This window comes from Peromyscus eremicus, chromosome 18 (assembly GCF_949786415.1).
Source record: "Peromyscus eremicus chromosome 18, PerEre_H2_v1, whole genome shotgun sequence".
Classification (NCBI taxonomy): Eukaryota; Metazoa; Chordata; class Mammalia; order Rodentia; family Cricetidae; genus Peromyscus; species Peromyscus eremicus.
The window spans coordinates 1,776,705-1,796,501 of record NC_081434.1 but is presented as its reverse complement, the minus strand read 5'-3'; the positions used below and the strand labels follow the sequence as shown (position 1 = coordinate 1,796,501).

Genomic DNA, 19,797 nt, shown 5'->3' with positions numbered 1-19,797 from the left:
AAGTGCACACCTGCTAACCGCTTTTCCTATGAGAAACAAAGGAGTCCAGAACATAGTGGGCACATTTATTAGGAAGGAGGGATTTCAGTTAGACCCTCATATCCCACACACACACACACAAAAAACAGACTGTCTTTTCCAGAGGAAGGAGGGCAGGCAGAGGGCCCTGGATCCCAGAGGACAGGCAGCATCAGCAGGACAAGGGGGCATGAACTTGAGGTGGATAAGGCCACTGCTCACCCCTCCAGGGAATTTAATAGCTAAAATACAGCTACTCCACCCTCTAATCTCAAAGCCAGCAGCCCAGTATAAGACTGTCTTGTTCTCTGGCAGAGACACCTGGGTCGTGGTTTGTAGTTGAAGGAGAGGACTCATTTCTTGCTATCTCTTGCTGCTCCTTCGGGTTTCTTTGCCGTTGCTGACAGGGTTGCTGGAGGGGCCAGGAGGGCCAGAAGGTGTGTGGTTGGGCTGGCTTCGAGTGATTCGGGTGCTGGGAGGATGTGAGGGGGTGTGAGAGGGATGGGGGCCACCACCAGGACCCGGTTGGGTGCTCAGTCCATTCCCGTTCTGGCTTTCAGAGGCTGATTGTAGGAGAAGAAACAGAATTAGTTAAGGTAAGAGTTCATCCTCAAGGCCTTCTTCCATGCCCCAGTGAGCGGGAGTTGTCACCGGGCACAACAGCATGGATGCTGACCACGTATGAAAAGACTATGTGTTGCAGGTACGGATGGGGCTATAGCCTTGATAATTTTAACTGTCAACTTGACACAACCTAGAGTCTCCTGGGAAGAGTCAGTGAGGGACTGTCTACATTGTTTGGTCTGTGGGTGTGTATACAGGGGATTGTAATTAATTTGTGGGAAGACCCAGCCCACTGTGGGTGGCACCATTCCCTAGGTAGGCGATCCTGAATAGAGTGCAAAAAACTATGGACTACATGTATGAATGGGACCCCCTGATAATGTTGGAAGTGGCTACATGAACCCTAGTATAATATATTTCTCTTATGTATCTCTGTATCATTAGGAATCAGACCTAGAATTAGTTGTTGGGTTCAAGGCTCAAAGACCTCTGAAAAAATGTCCTAAGGCCCAAGGTGATTGTAAAACTGGAGAAGATGGGAAGAAGGGCCTGAAGTTTCTGTTTAAATGAAAAGATGAGGCTGGGTCTACCCTGTGGGGTGTCTCGAGTCAGATACCCAGCACCATGATGAAATAAAAAAATAAATCCTGGGGTTGAATCCCTCTACCCCTGGGCCACTTAGATATTCATCACCACCCTGTCCCCTCCCACCACATAGATTTTGTGTGTGTGTGTGTGTGTGTGTGTGTGTGTGTGTATACATGCATACAGCCTTTGAGAGTCTATCATGTGGATGTTCTGGGGATTGAACTCAGGTTGTCAGGCTTGATGTCAAGGACCAGTACCTCCTGAACCATCTTGCTGATCTCTACACCCATATATTTTAAACATTCTAATGGAGCCACGAGTGTGAGATGATGTAACTGTATGCTATCACAATCCCGGTCCCTATCCCTGAGTACTGCAATCATTACTCCTACAGAGGCTACAAGCCCCCCAAGGCAGGCACCATGCCTTACTCCTTGACAATAGTAGATGCTCTGTAAATGAAGACAGAGGACTGTCTCTGCGTGACACAGGAACAGTAGGTTGCTGGCTCTCAAACTGCATCCCGACTCAACCCTCTGTTCTACCGGACTGAGACAGCTGTGGCCCAAACTGGAAGGAAAAGTTCTTTCCTTAGTTCACAGATAAAAGTAAATATATAAAAGGTAATGTAAAGATTTTATGCCATACATTAAAAAAAAAAAACCAAAAACGAGCTCTGGGAGCGGCGGAGATGGCTCAGGAGTGAGGAACACTGGCTGCTCTTGCCGAGGACCCAGGTTCAGTTCCCAGCACCCACATGACAGCTCACAACATCTGTAACACCATTCCATGGGGTCCAGCTCCCTCTTCTGGCCATTGTGGGCTCCAGGGAAGCACACGGCACACAGACATGCACATAAGCAAGACACCTACACACACACAAATAAGTAAATCTTTTTTTTTTAAGCTTTTGTAACTGGGGGCTGAGGGTATAGATCATACTAGAGTGCTTGCCTTGTGTGATAGTGTCTTATGACTGCCAACTTGACAACCTAGAATCACCCAGGGAGATGGGAAGAGGCAAGAAGGACCATCTATGGCCCATGGGTGTGTCTATGGGAGACTGTAATTAACTTAATGATGTGGGAAGACCCGGCCCCCAGGTGGGTGGCGCTGTTTTAAGAGTGGAGAGACTGAGCTGAGCACAAACAGGAAAGCAAGCATGAATTCACTTCCTTTGCTCCTGACCATACACATAAGGTGACATAGAGCTCTGTGTCACTTTGGAGCCTGTCCTGGACCTCGCTCTGTAGACCAGCCTGGCCTTGAACTGGTACCGTTCACTGTAGTGATGGATTACGTGTAACCTGGGACTGTGAACTAGTCCTTCCTGTGAACTTCCTCCCTGCACTGCTTGCCGTCAGGATAACAGGATGCCTGGTGCTCACAAAGCCCTGGAGCTGATCCCCAGCACCACACTGGGCATGGCGGCACACACCTGTAATCCCCCCACTAGAGAACTGGAGGCAGGAAGATCAGGAGTTCTAGATCTTTACCTAGCAGTTGGAGGTCAGCCTGGGCTACATGGAACTTTCTTAAAACAGCCACCATACGCCAGGCGGTGGTGGCGCACACCTTTAATCCTGGCACTCGGGAGGCAGAGCCAGGCGGATCTCTGTGAGTTCAAGGCCAGCCTGGTCTACAGAGCAAGTTCCTGGACAGGCTCCAAAGCTACACAGAGAAACCCTGTTACCATCACCACTACCACAATGCCCTCATGAGGCTGGCAAGATGGCTCAGCAGTTAAGGACACTTGCTGCCAAGGCTGGTGTCTTGAGTTTGCTCCCTGGAACCCACACGGTGGAAGGAGGGCTGACACCGTGAGCTGTCCTCTGATGCCCACTTGTCCACTGTGGCACATGAGGGCTCCTTCCCAAACTAAGTCAATAAACAGAAAAAAATATACACAATAAACAGATTTACAAAGCAGAAAAACAAAACCAAGAAAAACATCTCTTATTTCTAGTAGCAGATGACCAAGTTTTTTTTTTTTTTTTTTGGAGACAGGGTCTTGCTATGGAGACCAGGCTGGCCCGGAACTCATTCTGTAGAGCACAGACTGTCCTCAGAACTTGTAGTAACCCTCCTTGCCTCTGCTTCTCAAGTGCTAGACAGCAACCATGCCTGGCTCTTGGCTGTATCCTATTAGAAATATTTTTGTAGTTAGACATGATGGTAACACACATATAGTCCAGCACTTGGAAGGTGGAGGTAGAAAGCAGAGATTCCAGGCCACGTTTGGCTACATAGTAAGTTTGAGGGCAGCCTTACATGAAACATTCTCTTTAAAAAACCCCAAAATAGAGTCATGCAAAAGTAATATTCTATTTTAGTTTCATTTTCTCCTTGAATTTTTTTTTTTAAGACAAGATTTCTCTATGTAGCCCTGGCTGTCCTGGAACTGGCTTTATAGACCAGGCTGGCCTTGAACTTGGAGATCCACCTGCCTCTGCCTCCCGAGTGCTGGGATTAAAGGTATGAGCCATCACCCCTGGCCTTCTATTGTTTTTTATCTTGGGGACTGAACCCAAGGTCTTGGCACTGAACTACCTTCAGTTCCAACATCTTATCTCTTCCTTCCTTCCTTCTTTCTTTTTTTTTTTTTCTCCAAGACAGCGTTCCTCTGTAGCTTTGGCGCCTGTCCTGGATCTCCCTCTGTAGACCAGGCTGGCCTTGAACTCACAGAGATCCGCCTGCCTCTGCCTCCCAAGTGCTGAGATTAAAGGCATGTGCTACCACTGCCCAGCTTCTTCCTTTCTTTCTTTCTTTCTTTCCTTTCTTCTTTTTTCTTTCTTTCTTCTTTCTTTCTTTCTTTCTTTCTTTCTTTCTTTCTTTCTTTCTTTCTTTCTTTCTTTCTTTCTTTCTTTCCTGATTTATTTGAGGCAAGTTCTCCTTGACCGGCCTGATACTTGCTATGTAGTTCAGGCTAGCCACCAACATGGAAAGATCCCTCCCACTTCAGCCTCCCAAGTGTGAAGGTTATAGGCAAGTGGTGTCATAGCTAGCAATAAGTCATTCTTTTTCTTTCTTTCTTTCCATTTATTTTTGTTTTATGTGTAAGAGTATTTTGCATATATGTGTGTGTGTGTGTGTGTGTGTGTGTGCGCGTGTGTGTGCGTGTGTGCGTGTGTGCATGTGCACCATATTGCCTGGTCATTTGTGAGGCCACAAAAGGCACTGGATCCCCTGGAACCAGAGTTGCAGATTGTCTTGAGTGCCATGAGGGTGTCGGGAACCAACCAAACCAGGCCCTCTCACAGGCAGCCAGTGCTCTAAACTGCTAAGCCATCTCTCCAGCCCTTAAGTCATTTTCAACTGAAAACTGAGATGCTAATTCTTATAGTGGAATTAAATGATATCAATTTTTATTTTATCATTGGAGGTTTTCCACAAATCCAGAAACAGTAGGCGATATATACAGTCATATATCATATGAGGGATTGTCTACATTGGTTGACCTGTGGGCCTGACTGCCGTGGACTGTAATTAACTTAATTATGTGGAAACACTCAGCCCACTGTGGGTGGCTCATTCTGTTTTCTGTTTTGCTTTCAGACAGACTCTATCTATGTAGTCTTGACCATCCTGAAACTTACTAAGTAGACCAGGCTGGCCTCGAACTCACTGAGATCCTCCTGTCAGCGACTCCCAAGAAACGGGATTCTAGGTGTGCACTGCTCTGCTGGGCTTGGGTGGCCCATTTTAAGAGTGGAGACAGACACAGGGCTGAGCACAAGCATTAAAACATGAGTTCATTCTCTTTGCTTGTGACTGTGGATGCATGACGGTCAGTCTCAGCAACGGACAGAGCATGACTGCCACAGAGGGCTTAGGCAATGGCTCAGTGGTTAAAAACCCTGGCTTCTCTTCCAGCTGATCCAGGTTTGGCTCCCACCATCCACACTGCAGCTAACAACCACCTGTAACTCCAGTTCCAGGGAATCTGTTACCCTCTTTTGGACTCCTTGGGCACGGCCTGCATGTGGTACAGACATACATGTAGGCAAAACATAAAGTACAAATAGATAGAAATATGGATTTTTTTCTTTCTCATTTTTTTGTTTTGTTTTGTTTTTGTTTTTCCGAGAAATAGGGTTTCTCTGCGTAGTCCTGGCTGTCCTGGAACTAGCTCTGTAGGCCAGGCTGACTATAACAAAATCAAAAGCTTCCCATTGCCTATTGATACTGCAGCCATAGCAACTGCAGCATAATGCAACACTAATATGTTTGCTGTGATGTGGGTATAAACCAGCCCACAGAGCTATGGGCCTTAAAAAGGCACAGCACACAATTACATACGGTATATCACTTTATAATCAATGACCACGTGATCACACGTTACCAGCTTAAGTATTTACAATTCTTTCTTTTTGTTTTTTGGTTTGGGTTTTGGAGACAGGGTTTCTCTATATAGCTCTGGCTGTCCTGGAACTCACTCTTGAGGGCCAGGCTGGCCTCGAACTCCTGCCTCTGCCTCCCTGTGCCACTACAGCCTGCTTTTCTGTATTTTCTATTATTATTTCAGAGTATAGTCCTCCTATGTAAAGAAGGAAATCAAAATTTGGTGTTGTCTTATTGTTTGTTTGGGACATGGTCTCACTTTAAACTCTAGACTAGATAGGAACTTGTGACAATTCTTTTGTCTCATCTCCTCCCCAGTGCTGAGATTATGATTGTGAAAACTTAAATAACAATATAATGATATTTAAAAATTGTAGCATATGCCTTTAATCCTAGAACTAGTGAGACCTAAGCAGGGGGAAATCGCTGTGAGTTTGAGGCCAGCCTGGACTACAGAAAAAGGAAGAAAAAAGACAAGGAATAAAAAAAACATAGGTTATGTCACATAGCTTAGGGATGAAGTAGGTCACACAATCAAGGGGTGTGTGTGTGTGTGTGTGTGTATACATATATATATACCTATTTCTTAGAATATATTCCCATCCTTAGTGATTTATGACTGCATATATTTATATATACATATATATTACATATATGTATTTATGAGTGTGTTTATGTGGACTTATTACAAGGAATTTACAAGAATATTTTAAATATGGTCCATGTAAGCCTGTTTGCTCTTAACAGTCACTTGCCCCTGTGGAGACAGTATTCTCCTTTTGTTTTTTCACCGGTGGTAACAAAAGGGAAGAGCACTCGAGCTGTCGGTGGTTGGAAGGGTCTCCAAATCTTTCCCCTACTGGGACTTGCAGAAGGTTTGCAGAGGAAGGCCACAGGGAGACACACTTGGAAAAGGGACAAGGGAGATCCATCTCTCCCGGCTGGGGAGAATGGGGACTTCAAGGGGCCAGTGGAAGGAAAGAAATGGATTTATTTACCTGGAGAGGCAGCAGGGGGTCCCGTGGTAGCTTGAGGGGCAGTGGGGCTGCTGTCATTCTGCACCTGAAGGCACAGATTACACACTCAGACCCTGCTCAACACCATGCTGCTTGGCTGGATCTGCCCATTTTCCTCCAGACCAGGGACTCACCGATTTGTTGGGCGCCTGCTGAGTGTTATACTCTGGGTTGGGCTCGCTGAAATTCGGAACTTCAGAATAAACCATGCAGAATCTGCAAGGAAAAAAGCCAAAGGCTTGGACCCATCTTTTGGGCCACACACAAATCCCGCCAATGGGGTGTGGACGGCACAGGCTTGTTTGTGTTGTCTTCTGGTAAACCCTAACTTGCCCGCTTGGGTCGGCTAGTGCTTATCTCAATTCTCGAGACAGAACTTACTCTCCAATCTTCTGCAGGTCGCCCCCACGGCCAGTGTAGAGTGTCAGACAACCTTTGAACACTGAGGCATACCTGTGGAGTAGAGTGAGGGTCAGCAGGATTCCGTCTTCAGAACCGTGGCAGGGACTTTTAGCCACAGCCTTCAGTGGTCGCTGCTGGCAGCCCTGACTTACCCTTTGGTGAGGCGGATAATGTCCCCAGGCTGGATCAGGTTGCCCACGTCGTCCCACACTGAGATGTTGATGCTGCCAGTTTTGTCTGCTACTTTGCAGGTCCGAACCTCGTGTCCGTCCTTTGTCTTAGTCACTCGGCCTTTAGGGGGAGGAAGACATGGGGGTGGGATTAAAGGCATGCAAGTGGGGTGGTGGCGGCGAAAGTCGAGGTGTTGGCTGAGTGAGGGAAAAGTGTAGAAGCTGAGCAAAGCTCACCTCCCTCCTCGGGGGCAGGAGGTTATGCGTGGGTGTGTGTGTGGGTGATAGTTGGAGGGTCCAGCACCATGGAGAGAGCCCTGAGTGGGAAAAGGCCCGCGTGGCTAGCGAGGTATCAGGCTTTCTAAAGTTCTATCTACTCTGTACCCACCGGCAGCTAGCTCCCTGTGCCAGCCGGTCTGAGACAGGGGTTAGAGGGCCTTGGGGAGCCTCCTCCCAGTCCAGGCAGCAGGTTAAGGACGTAGGCGGGGGTCCCGTGCGCCCCCACTCTCCACGCTCCTCCCCTGCGCGCCCACGAGTCCACTGTGTATGCATAGCCACCTGTCTCCAGTACAATGAAGATAAGGTTCAGGTTCTTGAGCCCGGGCTTGATATCCTTCACGAAGGTCTCGGTCGTCATGCTTCCCGAACCGTGGCACCCCGCTGGAAGTGGAAACGGGAGAGGAAGAAGGCTCAGGGTTGGGAGCCTTCGCCCCCATGCTCCCGTTTGGCCTACCCACGACACCAGGCGGGGACCCGGCAGCCTTGGTCCCTCTCTAACCCTTCTGGGAGGTCAGACACAAACTTCCCTGGGGGCCTCGTACTTCGAGATCAGAACTTAGAGATCCCTGGAAAAGACGCTCAGGGGCTGGACAGCCCTCGGGCAGGATGCCTTCGGGCTCACAGGCTCCGAAGCAGGGAGGCTACCGGCGTCTCGTCGGGAAGCCGGTGCAGCGCCAGGGAACGGAATCTCACTCCGCCGACCCTCCTGACTCCTCGTCCCCACACCCCGAGCTCGCTCGGCCCCTCCCCTCCCCCACGCGCAGCCCACCACCCACCCAGCCAGCGGGCGGGACTGTGCACGCCGCCGAGCCACCCGCAGGGGGAGCCAGGGGGCTGGCCGCCGCCGGATGCTGCCGAGTGGAACGCGGGAGCGCACACATTCCCGGAAGTGTCCCCTGACCCCCTCCGGCCAATAGGGAGCGAGCTGCTCTCGGAACGCCCCGCCTCCGGCCAGCGCCCATCCAATCAGGCTCCGATATTCGCGCGCCGCGAACGGGGCGGTTTTAGGCATTAAAGGAGCCTCGTCGGAGATCAGTTCCGTAGGAGCAAAGACGGGCGGACCACCAGGGGGCGCCTCCGCTGCCAGCTCTTCCCTTCGGCTCAGAAAATGCACTTCAGGCTCTCAAGATTTTTTGTTTCTGTTTTTTTCCCCTTTTCAAGTAGTCGCACAAGGGAAAAAAGGTCCAAGGGCTTTGGAATGCAGCGGACCAAAGTCTGAATCCCAGCCTGTCTCTTCGCTTCTTTTCTCAGCCATTAAACATATACTTTCCGTTTTACCCCTGAAAATGGAAAGTTAGGTAAAAAAGCGATGCCTAGGACATGGCAGGAACTTACACAGACAGGGTCTTCATCTTTAATACACTAAACAGTTGGGCCCAGGCCTCTGAAACAAGTGGCATTTTTATGCAATAGAAAGACAACAGGCAGACTGAGCCTCCTTTGGAAGAAACGAAACCTGGGACATAAAAAGCAAGTCTCATTTGGTTCACAAGGCATATCCGGTTCCTGTTTTCTTCTCTCGCTGGACCTTAAAGTCTCCTCGAGCATGAAACCACCCAGAACCTTTAGTTTTCCTCGGGTACTTGTCAGACTGCCCTCAAAGGTAACTAGCTCCGTATTCTTATAAATACACCAGTTACATATGTACTAATGTGAATTTCCCTTCTAAAAAAGACAATATAACAAATACTATTTGACACCAGGTTAGCCTAAGAGGTAATATAGTTTCATTTCTTGTCTTGCTTAATTCCTTACCTATCCCAGAGCGCATTAGGCTCCACCATGACTTCCCTCGAACCTTAGGAAACCCAACCCTTTCGTGTTTCAGGGCACTCTTGAGTTTTTGAAGGGCCACGGTGGACACTTCCAGAGCGTGTGGCTGGGAGGCGGGCGACCCTTAGAACACCCTCGATCAAAGCTCTGCGGTGAGGCACTCCCTCCCTGTGCACCCCGCCGCCTCCGTCCCCATGACTGTGAGTCACAGTGTCGGGAGGCTCCGGGATGCTGACCACAGCCCTGCCAGCTGAGGGGCTGGCCGGACAGAGCAGGTCACGCTGTCAGACCGGCTGCCCCGCGGCCATCTGGCCCCGGCGTTGCATCAGTCCTAGCACGGGAGCCGTGCACTATGGAACACGAGGTGACTCAGGGTCGCCCCGGATCTTCACAGCTGAAGAACACCGAGTCCTCCCTCCCAAGGGGCCGCAAGGTCCCAGCAGGGGTCCTTCAGGACTTCCGGAGCGGAGGCCTTGCTAGCCCGCGTCTCCTGCAGGCCGCTCGCTCCGAGCGTCCGGTCGCCACCGAGTTAAACAAAGGGGCGGGGCTTGGTGACGGGCTTCCGCCCCGTTGCGTAGCAGCAGTGGGCGTGGCCAAGGGTTAGTCCGAGGCAACCAGGAGTGGTCGGAACCTTCTTCCCCATCCTTCCCTTCCCCTTCCCCTACCAGGGAAGGCTGAGACCCGGCACCCGGGCTACCCCGCGGCCTTCGTGGCCGCAGCTCCAGCCTGGCCCCGCGTCCAGAGAACCCAGGCCACGTCCAGGGCGGTGCGTAATGCGCCCGAGCGAGCTTGTAACCCAGGGTGTGGGAGGGGAGCGGAGCGGAGCGGAGGGGGCGAGGTCTCTCCCGGTGGATCGGCGCCTGCCTGGGTCGGAGGTGCTGGGGGTCGAGAGGGAGGGTGGGGAAGAGGAGGGACAATGGAGGAAGGGAGCTCCGCTGGGAGGAGTCGGGGGGTGAGCTGGGGGCTCTGGAGCTTGGGAAGGTCCTTTGGAGTAGGGAAGCCTTGCGGAGTGCGGGAGTGGCCTTGGGCTGGCCTGAGGACCGGGGAGGAGCAAGACCGCCCGGGCCCGGGGACAACGTGGAGTTTAAATGGCAATGATTGACGGGCCTGCCGGCGAGGAAGGGAACGTTCTGGGGGCTAGCCTTGGCAGGAACCGCGGAACCCAAACCTCCGCCCTCCCAGCGCCATAGCTTGGCTTCTTTCCCGTGCCTTGTCTTTCTCTTTTATTCCTTCGCCGCTCCTCTCCCCTCCCCACCCCTCCGTGGCGTGGAGGACTCTTACATTCCTTACATCCTTGCCTCTGAATGATTTGCAGCCCCGCTCCCTCGCACGCACGGTCCATCCACACACTTTATTCACCGAGAAGCCCACCCTAGCCCAAGGAGGCAGAACAGTTGGTGGGTAGAGAGCAGGGAACGGGAGGGAGCCGAAAACAAGAAGGATTGAGCGTGTTTTGGATCGGCACACACTTTTCCTAGTAAGAAACTGGCTTCATCTGAACCGGTAGCAAATGTGGCGGTTACCAAGGCCACTGTTGTCAGAGACTGACCTGTGAGAATATTGGCAGGTACTTCTTATAACAATAGTTTTAGCGAATAACAGTGTTGCTGGCTGCTAGTATTTCCTCAAGAAAGAATGGGATTGGATAGTGATAAGGGAAGGTGAGGGGTGTGTTAGTATTGTTACGCTCTGTCTCCAATAGACCCTGTGGCAGGGCCTGCTTCCCAGAAGTTGAAAAGAAGGAAGAAGCAATTTCAAACATTTCCCCTGGTCCCTGTGAATTTATTGTGCCAGTCTGTTGCTACAGCTAAGAGCAGTCTAGAATCCCCTTTCATATTGATTATCTCGTCTTATTTTCGGGATAATATGTAAGACAAGGCAGGTATCATCGTCTCTATTTGACAGTTGGAGAAACCTAAAACCAAGAGGTTACAATGGCGTATTTGAAGTTGTCTGGTGGGTGGCAGAGCTAGGCCTGGAATAATCCCAGACCTGGCTCTCCTGGCTCTCTTGGCTCTCTGCTTGGTTGACAACCCCTGGTCCAGTTCCCAAAGGGTTAATTTTCCCCGTGCAGGAAGCTTTTTTGTTTCTGGGTCTGGAACTTGGCCCTAGGAGACTGAGCATAGCTAATAGTTCCTCTTCCTGGAAGCATTTTTGAGGTACAGGGGCATGTGCCAGATGGTTGGGAAATCTGGGGTGTTGTTCAAAGGAACGAAGTGTTCCTTCTTCTGTATTGTGTGCGTTTTCAGGAGACAAGTAGTAGAGAGGGACATCAGCTCTCCTCTTTGGACCACCAGGAAGAGGAAGTGCCAGGTTTTACACCTCTATTCATCTCTGCTTCCCTTGAGAATTCATGCTGAACGTGCTGTGATTGAGGAGCACGGTGAACTAATGAGCAAACGTACCGTATTCGGGAGATGAAGACTTTGTACTCTACATAAAAATCATCATCCCAACATAGCCCTTGAGCTGTTGATAAACACACACCATAATGATGCAAGGAGTTTGATTAGTAGGCGTTTGACTAGAACTCCTGTGTGTCATTGGATCGGATTCTCAGGGACCTGGAACTTGAACTTGGGTCCATCTCTGCAGGCATGCCTCTAGTCAGCCCAGTTTTACTGCTCTAGCCGACTAAGTTGCCCACCCGGGAACACCACCTCTACTTTCCCCTCCTTACCAAGGATTTGAGAAAGAGTCTCTTCTGTGGCTCCTGCTGACCATGAGTTTGCGTGTTCCTCCTGTCTCAGCCTCCTAGGTGTGGGATTACAGGTGTGAGCTACCATACCTGACTTTCTGTTTTTCTGTTTACAAGCACCACCCATTTCCTCAGCCCCCACCCCTTTTCTCCTTTTTTAAAGCCTGATTTCCTTCAGGCGTATTTCCCAATTTGTACCTGTAGTAGCATTCTTGGGTGTCTCAGTCAAATAATGTTTTCCACAAGGAAGGTGGGACCTACCTGGATGTTTTAGGGTTTGTTTGTTTGTTTGCTCTTTCTTTGTTTTTTGTTTTTTGAGACATGGTTTCTCTGTTTAGCCCTGGCTCTCCTAGAACTCACTCTGTAGACCAGGCCTAGCTCAAACTCACAGAAATCTGCCTGCCTCTGCCTCCCGCGTGCTGGGATTAAAGGCATACACCACCACCACCGCCTGGCTGGGTTTTGAAATTTTTAATTTTTGTTTTGAGACAGCGTCTCATATAGGCCAGGCTGGCCTTGAACTCCTGACCCTCCTTCATTCAATCCCATGTGCTAGGATTGCAGGTATGAACCAGCATTCCTGCTTTTTGCCTCATTTTAAGTCTTAAGACTGGATTTGAACACATTTTAGAAATGGACTTGTTGATTTATTGAGACAGGGTCTCTCTGTGTGGATCAGGCTGACTTGAGACTCACTGTCTTCTGACTCCTTCAAGCCCTGACATTACAGACAGGCGCCATCATGTCCAGCTCAGGGTTTTCCTATGGTACTAAGATTGGGTCCCAGCACCTTGTAAATGCCAGGCAGTGTAAATACATCTCCAAACCAGGGGTTTTGTTTTTGTTTTTGTTTGAGACAAGGTTTGGCCATGAATTCTAGGCTGGTTTGGAGCTTTCTATGTAGCTGGAACTGGCCTCGAACTCAGAATTCTCCTACTTCACCTACTGAGTGCTGGGATTACAGGCATGAGCTACCATGCATGGTCTCCAGAGTTCTTTTGACAGGAAATAATGTAAGTGAAAACACTTTGGAAACAGTAAAGGCTAGTACAGGGAAAATACGGATTCGTGTATTGTGTGGCCACCAATTTGGAATTTGTGACATTACTTGTTATATGTGTGAATAAAGAAGCGTGTATACAGGGCTGGAGAGATGGCTCAGTGGTTAAGAGTACTGACTGCTCTTCCACAGGACCAGGGTTTGATTTCAAGCACCCATAAGGCAGTTCACAACTGTCTGTAACTCCAGTACCAGCCAATCAACTTCAGGCATCGGGCACAAATGGGGTACACAGACATATATGCATGCAGTTCACCCATGTATATAAAATGAGATAAAAATAATTTTGTAAAATTAATGTGTGTATATATGTGTAGATGGAATTTTCTTTCCTGACAGCCAGTTCCCAAATAACCACACAGAGACTTAATATTAATTATAAATGCTTGGCCATAGCTCAGGCTTGTTTTTAGCTAGCTCTTATAACTTAAATTAACCCATTTCTATTAATCTATGTGCTGCCCCAAGGTTCATTTACCTCATTTACTTCCTTCCCATCCTGCTCACTCTGTGACTCATGGCATCTCCTCTGACTCTGCCTTTCTCCCCATCATTCTCTCTGCCCCGAAAGTCCTGCCTAGCCATTGGCCAATCAGCTTTTTTTTATTAAACCAATCACAGTGACATATATTCACACAGTGTAAAGGAATATTCCACATTATGTATGTGTGTGCACACACATTTTATTTTTGAGACAGGATCTCGGGTACCCCTTGAACTTTGGTCTTCTTGCCTCTGCCTCCAGGGCGCTAAGATTATAGGCGTGCATTACTACCCCCCCTCCCCCGGTTGATTTGGTGCTAGGATTAAATTCATGACTAGGCAAGCACTCCACCACTGAGCTACAGCCTCAGCTCTCCTTTTTCCTCTCCTGTATTTTTTTTTTTTTTTTTAACAAATCTTGTCTCCTGTAACTTCCCATCTCCACCTTGGCTTCTTTTCTTGCCCTCTACTAGACAAAATGCCTTCCCTGTTTGTAGGTAGTGTAGAAACCTGCAGTCCTGGAGGAGTTTCTCCTCCTCTCCACCTGGATGCCCCACCCTCCAGATCCAAGCCTCCTTGGTCTCACTGTTGAATGGAGGTAGTTCCTCTGACTGACATTTTTTTCTTCCCTGTTCCTATTAATAGAGTGCTCCTGATTGTGACATCATACCCACCCCTTGGCCATGAAACTTGTCACTAGGAAGAAAGACTTAGCCGGAGAATAGCCAACAAGATGGGATACTTGGAGCATCTCCTGAGTAGCACTGAGTGGAGGCATCCAGGGGTCGGAACCTTGTAAACAGGGAGCCTGCCCCCACCACCTAGACGGTAAGCAGCCTTGATTTGGAATCTCATTTCAGACTTGCCTCTTTTCTCTGGTAAAGGTTTCTCCTGACCTTGAAAACCTGGTTCCCTGAAGCTTTCTACAATTAATGCATGCTATCACTAATTTTGTTGATAGTAAGTTTTATTTTGTTAGTTTATCTTGTACACTCACTGGATTATACCTGTGCCTTAGCTTGAAGACAGCGGTTACATCTTTTCTTTCTCCTACAAGTTTCTGTTGGCAAGAAGACTTTAGAGTTAGGATGAAAAGGAGGTTTGGATTGACCACACACAGTGCTGTGTGCTGGTGGACAACTAGGAGTCCTGGACATCCTTTGGAGCCTAGCAGGCCTTAAATTAGTCATTCGGTGAGTTCTTAAAGAACTGTAGGCCCTCTGAGTTCTCCAAGAATTTGAATTTAGGGCTGAAGAGATGCTTTAGTGCATAAGAGTCTTGCTGTGAAAGCAAAAAGACCCAAGTTCAAATCCCCACCAGCCATGTGAAAGCCTGTAGACGAGCATGGGGGTCAGAGACAGGCAGGTCCCGTGAGGGACACCATCACACACATGCCCAGACACTACACACACATACTAAAAAAAAAAAAAAGCATTTCAAATGAAATGTACTAAAGCAACTCATCTTTAAAAATCCTCTGAGCCAGGTATTGGCACATGTCTTTAATTCCAGCTCTTGAGAGGCAGAGGCAGGTGGATTGCTGTGAATTCCAGGCCAGCCTGGTCTACATACAGAGGTCCAGGTCAGCCAGGCCTACATAGTGAGACCCTATCTCAAAACCAAAAAACCACCTAGACAGATAAATATCCTCTGGTAAATGGCAATTCTAGCATTCTGTGATTAAATAGCCCTTAGAAGCCAGGTAGCCTTGCTCCCCCATCTCATAAGGGGAGGTGGGAAACTGAGTTCTGAAGAGAGTTTCGGTTTACAGTTTCTCCTGCTAAAATAGGAAACCACTTCCTTTCTAGAGAGTTGCTGAGGAGAGGAGGTTAGTTGGTAGGAAACCTAAGTACCTTTTGTAATACAATTACCACTTAGTATATCCGTTTTCCTTTGGAAATTGCATAGCCAGGATGTTCCCGTCACACGGTGTAAGGGAACTGAGGCCCAGGATAGCACATGGGTCAGGGATATAGCATTAGAGCTAAGGCTCAGATTCAGAGTCGGTGGTGGTGGTTGCTGTTTTAATTTATTTTATTATTAGTGTGTCTGTGCATGATGGGGTCGGTGGGCTGTGCCTTGGCACCCATGCGGAGGTCAGAGAACAACTTTGTGGAATTGTTTCTCTCTTTCCACCTTGTGTGGATTCCAGGGACTGAACTCAGGTTACCAGGGTTGTACAGCAAGCACCTGAGGTTGCCTAGCCACCTCCCCAGCCCCATCTTAAACGCTGTAACGGAGGTGAAACCTAGGGCGAGCTAGGCAAGCAATCTGTCACTGAGCTACGTCTCCAGCCCTGAGCAGCTTTGTTTTCTGTTCTCGAATCAGGCTTCTTCATTCCATTAAAATAAATGTCCTGGTGGGTGAGCGCAAGAGTTTGACTTTGAGAAGCTGAAGAAAACAAATGAAATAGAGACTGGTTATTTTAAACGGATTAGTTAACATGAGGTTATTGAGTTATTTTTGTATGTAAGGACTAATGCAAAGGAACGCCGCTTCTCTCTAGATTTATTCATTGGAGACAGGGAGATAGGATGGCGTGTTCTAGGGGCACCTGTGAGGTCTTCACCAGTTAAACTTCCTAAGACCTGTCTGTCTCCTTAGGCTAGGGCAGGTTTTGGAGCCGTTTGCCTGTGTGTCTGATCTTTTGTAGTAACTGAGGCTGGGCTGTAATGAGGGTGGAGAGGAGACCATATCCCTGCCCTTACCCGTTTGTGAAGAGTGGTGACAGCATGCTCATTTACCTTAAAATATAAATCATGAGTTAAAATAGCTCCTCTAATGCATGTCTTAGCATGTGTGCATGCATGTGCATGCTTTACATATCTGGAAATAGATTTAAGAACCTCTAAATAGCTGGGCTTGGTGGCACACACCTTTGTTTTGTTTTTTTCTTTTTCTTTTTGAGACAGGGTTTCTCTGTGTAACAACCCTAGCTGTCCTGGAACTCGATTTGTAAACCAGGCTGGCTTCAAACTGTCTGGGATCTGCCTGTATCTACCTCCCGAGTGCTGGCATTAAAGGCCTGTGCAAACACCTTTAACCTCAGCACTTAAAAGGCAGAGGCAGGTGAATTTCTGTGAGTTCAAGGCCAGCCTGGTCTACTCACCCTCAGTGAGTCTGGACTGGTCTTTTTTTTTTTTTTTTTTTTTTTTTTTTTTTTTTGGTTTTTCGAGACAGGGTTTCTCTATGTAGCTTTGCGCCTTTCCTGGAACTCGCTTTGAAGACCAGGCTGGCCTCGAACTCACAGAGATCCACCTGGCTCTGCCTCCCGAGTGCTGGGATTAAAGGCGTGCGCCACCACCGCCCGACCTGGACTGGTCTTAATCACTGCTGGTTTCTCTGTCCCAGCTGACCAGCATCAATTGTCTCAGTAAAGCAAAGGTTTTACTTTAGTAGTTCTGGTCTTTTATGAATCATGTCTGATTCTTCAGCCCTAGCTGACCTGAAACACAGATTCTTAACTTAAAACATGCACTGACCCTATGACTCTCAAACTTCCCTCTGCAGATTCGCAAGCCAGTCCTACCCCGTCTGCATTTCTCTTAGCGCTCTTAGCATACAAGCTCCCACAGAACAGATCACCAAGCTTTGAACTCAATGGCTTTTCTAGCCCAAAGCCCCAAAGTCTTTCCACAATCCTCTCAAAAACAACATGGTCAAATACCCCATAATCCTGGTACCTATTTCTTTCTTGAGTAGGATTACTATTACTGTGATGAAACACCATGACCAAAAGCAAGTTGGACGGGCCTGTACTTGCACATCACTGTCCATCACTTGGGAAGTCAGGACAGGAACTCACGCAGGGCAGGAACCTGGAGGCAGGAGCTGATTCAGAGGCCGTGGAAAAGAGCTGCTTACTGGCTTGCTCATCATGGCTTGTTCAGCCTGCTTTCTTATAGAACTCAGGACACCAGTCCAGGGATGGCCCTCCCCACATCAATCACTAATTAAGAAAATGCCTTACAGGCTTGCCTTCAGCCCAATCTATGGAAGCACTTTCTCAATTGAGGTTCCTTCCTCTCTGTGTCAAGTTGACATAAAACTAGCCAGCACATCTTTAAAAAAAGAAATAACCATGCTTATGCTGCTTCTAGGTTTCTTTGTTTTTTGAGATAGGGCCCTTCTATTATGTAGCCCTGGCTGTCCTGGAACTCCTTATATAGACCAAGCTGTTTTAGAACTCACAGAAGATCCACCTACCTCTGCCTCTGAGTGCTGGGATTAAATTGTGCACCGACATACCTGACTTTGCTGTTCCGTTTTAGACCTGAGACCGTGAGCATGCCAGTCAAGTGCTTTACCTCAGAGCTACATTCTAAACCCCATACCTGACATCTCCACGGGGTGTTAGGACTGACTTTATAGGTAGGGACCACAAGGGGACTGCAAAATCCTTAGCCGTTAGAAGCTTTCTGTTCCTCTGGCTGTCTGTGTATAGACAGAGGACGTCCCATGCTGTTTATTTTAGAGGGCATGGGATTCTCATGTAATTTGTGTTTTTAAGATGTTATTAGAAGCTGGGCAGTGGTGACGCACACCTTTGGTCCCAGCACTCGGGAGGCAGAGGCAGGCGGATCTTTGTGAGTTCGAGGCCAGCCTGGTCTACAGAGTGAGTTCCAGGAAAGGCGCAAAGCTACACAGAGAAACCCTGTCTCAAAAAAACCAAAAAAGAAAAAAGAAAAAAAAAAGATGTTATTAGCTTTCTTCCTTCCCTCCTTCCCTTTTTTAATTCCTTCTGTGCTAGGGCTTGAGCCCAGAGCTTTACATGTACTAGGCAGGTGTTCTACTGTTGACCTACACTTTAGCCTAGCAGTGATTTAAAATAAAAATACAAAGCTGGGAGCTGGGAATGAAACATAGCTGCTAGAATGCTTGCCCAGCATGCGCGATGCCCTAGGGTTGATCCAGACATGGTGGTGTGTGTCCGTAACCTCAGCACAGGGCAGGTATAGGCAGGAGTTAAGACAGGTCTCGCTCTGTAGACCAGGCTGGCCTCGAACTCACAGAGATCCTCCTGCCTCTGCCTCCCATTGCTGGGATTAAAGGTGTGAGCAACCATGCTTGGCTTTTTTGAGTAGCTGGAGGGAGCTCTTACTATGTAGTCTGGCTGTCTTGGAATTTGTTATGTAGCCTAAATTAGCTCAGACTTGGAATCCTCCCACCTCTACCTCTCAAGTGCTAGTATTAGAGGCATGAGCCACTCTGTGTTGCCATTTAAGAGAAAGGGCGTGGGAGACTCTGTGTGTAACCTCTTGATGCACAAGCGGTGAGTGTGAGAACTGGGCTTTGGCCAAGGAGGACTCTGGATGTCAACCTGGAGCCTCCTCTGCACACACAGGTGCACATGTACTCCTCATGCACACAGGCAAACACACGTAGACGCAACACATGTATACACGGGAAAGAACAAGTCAGAAAGATAATCGTTAAGTAAATAAATAAATCTTCAAATATGTAACACCTTAGCTGAAACATAATTCTAGCATCTAGATTTCTTTTAAAACCATATTGGTTTCTTATTACATTAAAAAAACGTGTGTGTGTGTGTGTGTGTGTGTGTGTGTACACACACACGCGCGTGCACATGTGTGGGCATATCCTCAATATGTCATAGTGCATGTGTGAGGTCAGAGGACAACTTGTAGAAATCAGTTTTCTTTCTTCACAGTGTTGGTTCCCAAGGATTAAACTCAGGTCATGAGGCTTAGCCTCAGATGCCTTTGTCCCCTGAACCCTCTCACCAGCCCTGTACATGTTACTTTTAAAGGTTGTTTTTATAAAGCTGGACCTGTAATGCACACACTATTTTCACACTGTGAGTCGCGGTGGCTCACTGGAGAAAGGTCTGGCTCTGGAGCCAGTCTGCCTGGGTTTATTTATCTGGTTTGACCACAGTTTGTCGGGTGGTTCTGGACAAGCTTTTTAAGTTTTGTACCTCTGTTACTCATCATTAGAACGTGAATAATGATAGTGTCCATCTCATAGAGTTGTTCTAGGATTGGTTAATGGGCTAAAAGTACTTAAAACCGTGACAAACACATAGTAAAGTTCAGTAAATGTTGGCTTCATCATTCATCAGTGTAAATAAAACATGATCGTTCTGTGTTTGATCTCTGAGACCCTTCTCCCCCCAAAACACAAAACCCCTCCTCCCCAAAAATAAACAAACAAAAAAAATCCCAAGCCATGATCATTGTAGGAAAGGTAGGGTAAAAAGCAATAAAACAAATGTCAGTAAAGTTTTTTAACATTTAAACTACTATTGTGTATATATGTGACATATATATTAAAGATTTATGAAATGTTATATGTATGGGCTTTTTCGGTGCATTGTGTGCATGCCCTGCCAGTGAAAGTCAGAAGAGAACTGGAGTTACAGGTGGTTGGTAGCAGCTGCTG

General features: G+C 48.0%; 2 protein-coding genes across 11 annotated transcripts in view; one reads left to right on the top strand and one right to left on the bottom strand.

Annotated features, from left to right (window-relative positions):
• Window positions 1–51: 51 nt before the first annotated feature.
• Window positions 52–11,852, bottom strand: Nabp2 (nucleic acid binding protein 2). Of its 5 annotated transcripts, none has more exons than XM_059245276.1 (7): window positions 11,832–11,852; window positions 7,658–7,759; window positions 7,082–7,220; window positions 6,909–6,980; window positions 6,662–6,743; window positions 6,510–6,573; window positions 52–581 (listed from the first exon to the last, which is right to left on the bottom strand). In XM_059245276.1, the coding sequence occupies exons 2-7, from the start codon at window positions 7,734–7,736 to the stop codon at window positions 382–384; spliced, it is 636 nt and encodes a 211-aa protein (XP_059101259.1). In that variant the 5' UTR covers window positions 7,737–7,759; window positions 11,832–11,852; the 3' UTR covers window positions 52–381. The 5 variants fall into 5 exon arrangements, with proteins under 5 accessions (XP_059101259.1, XP_059101260.1, XP_059101263.1 ...); XM_059245277.1 differs by lacking the exon at window positions 11,832–11,852 and adding an exon at window positions 9,134–9,679; XM_059245280.1 differs by lacking the exon at window positions 11,832–11,852 and adding an exon at window positions 8,714–8,837.
• Rnf41 (ring finger protein 41) overlaps window positions 9,725–19,797 on the top strand; it is a 45,796-nt gene continuing 35,723 nt past the window's right edge. For 3 of the 6 annotated variants that reach the window (XM_059245271.1, XM_059245270.1, XM_059245269.1), the window contains exons 1-2: window positions 9,727–9,917; window positions 14,038–14,220. The gene's annotated coding sequence lies outside the window, so the exon portion shown is untranslated. Of the gene's footprint in view, window positions 9,918–14,037; window positions 14,221–19,797 lie in introns of all 6 variants that reach the window. The other 3 variants (XM_059245273.1, XM_059245272.1, XM_059245274.1) reach the window with 2 other exon arrangements.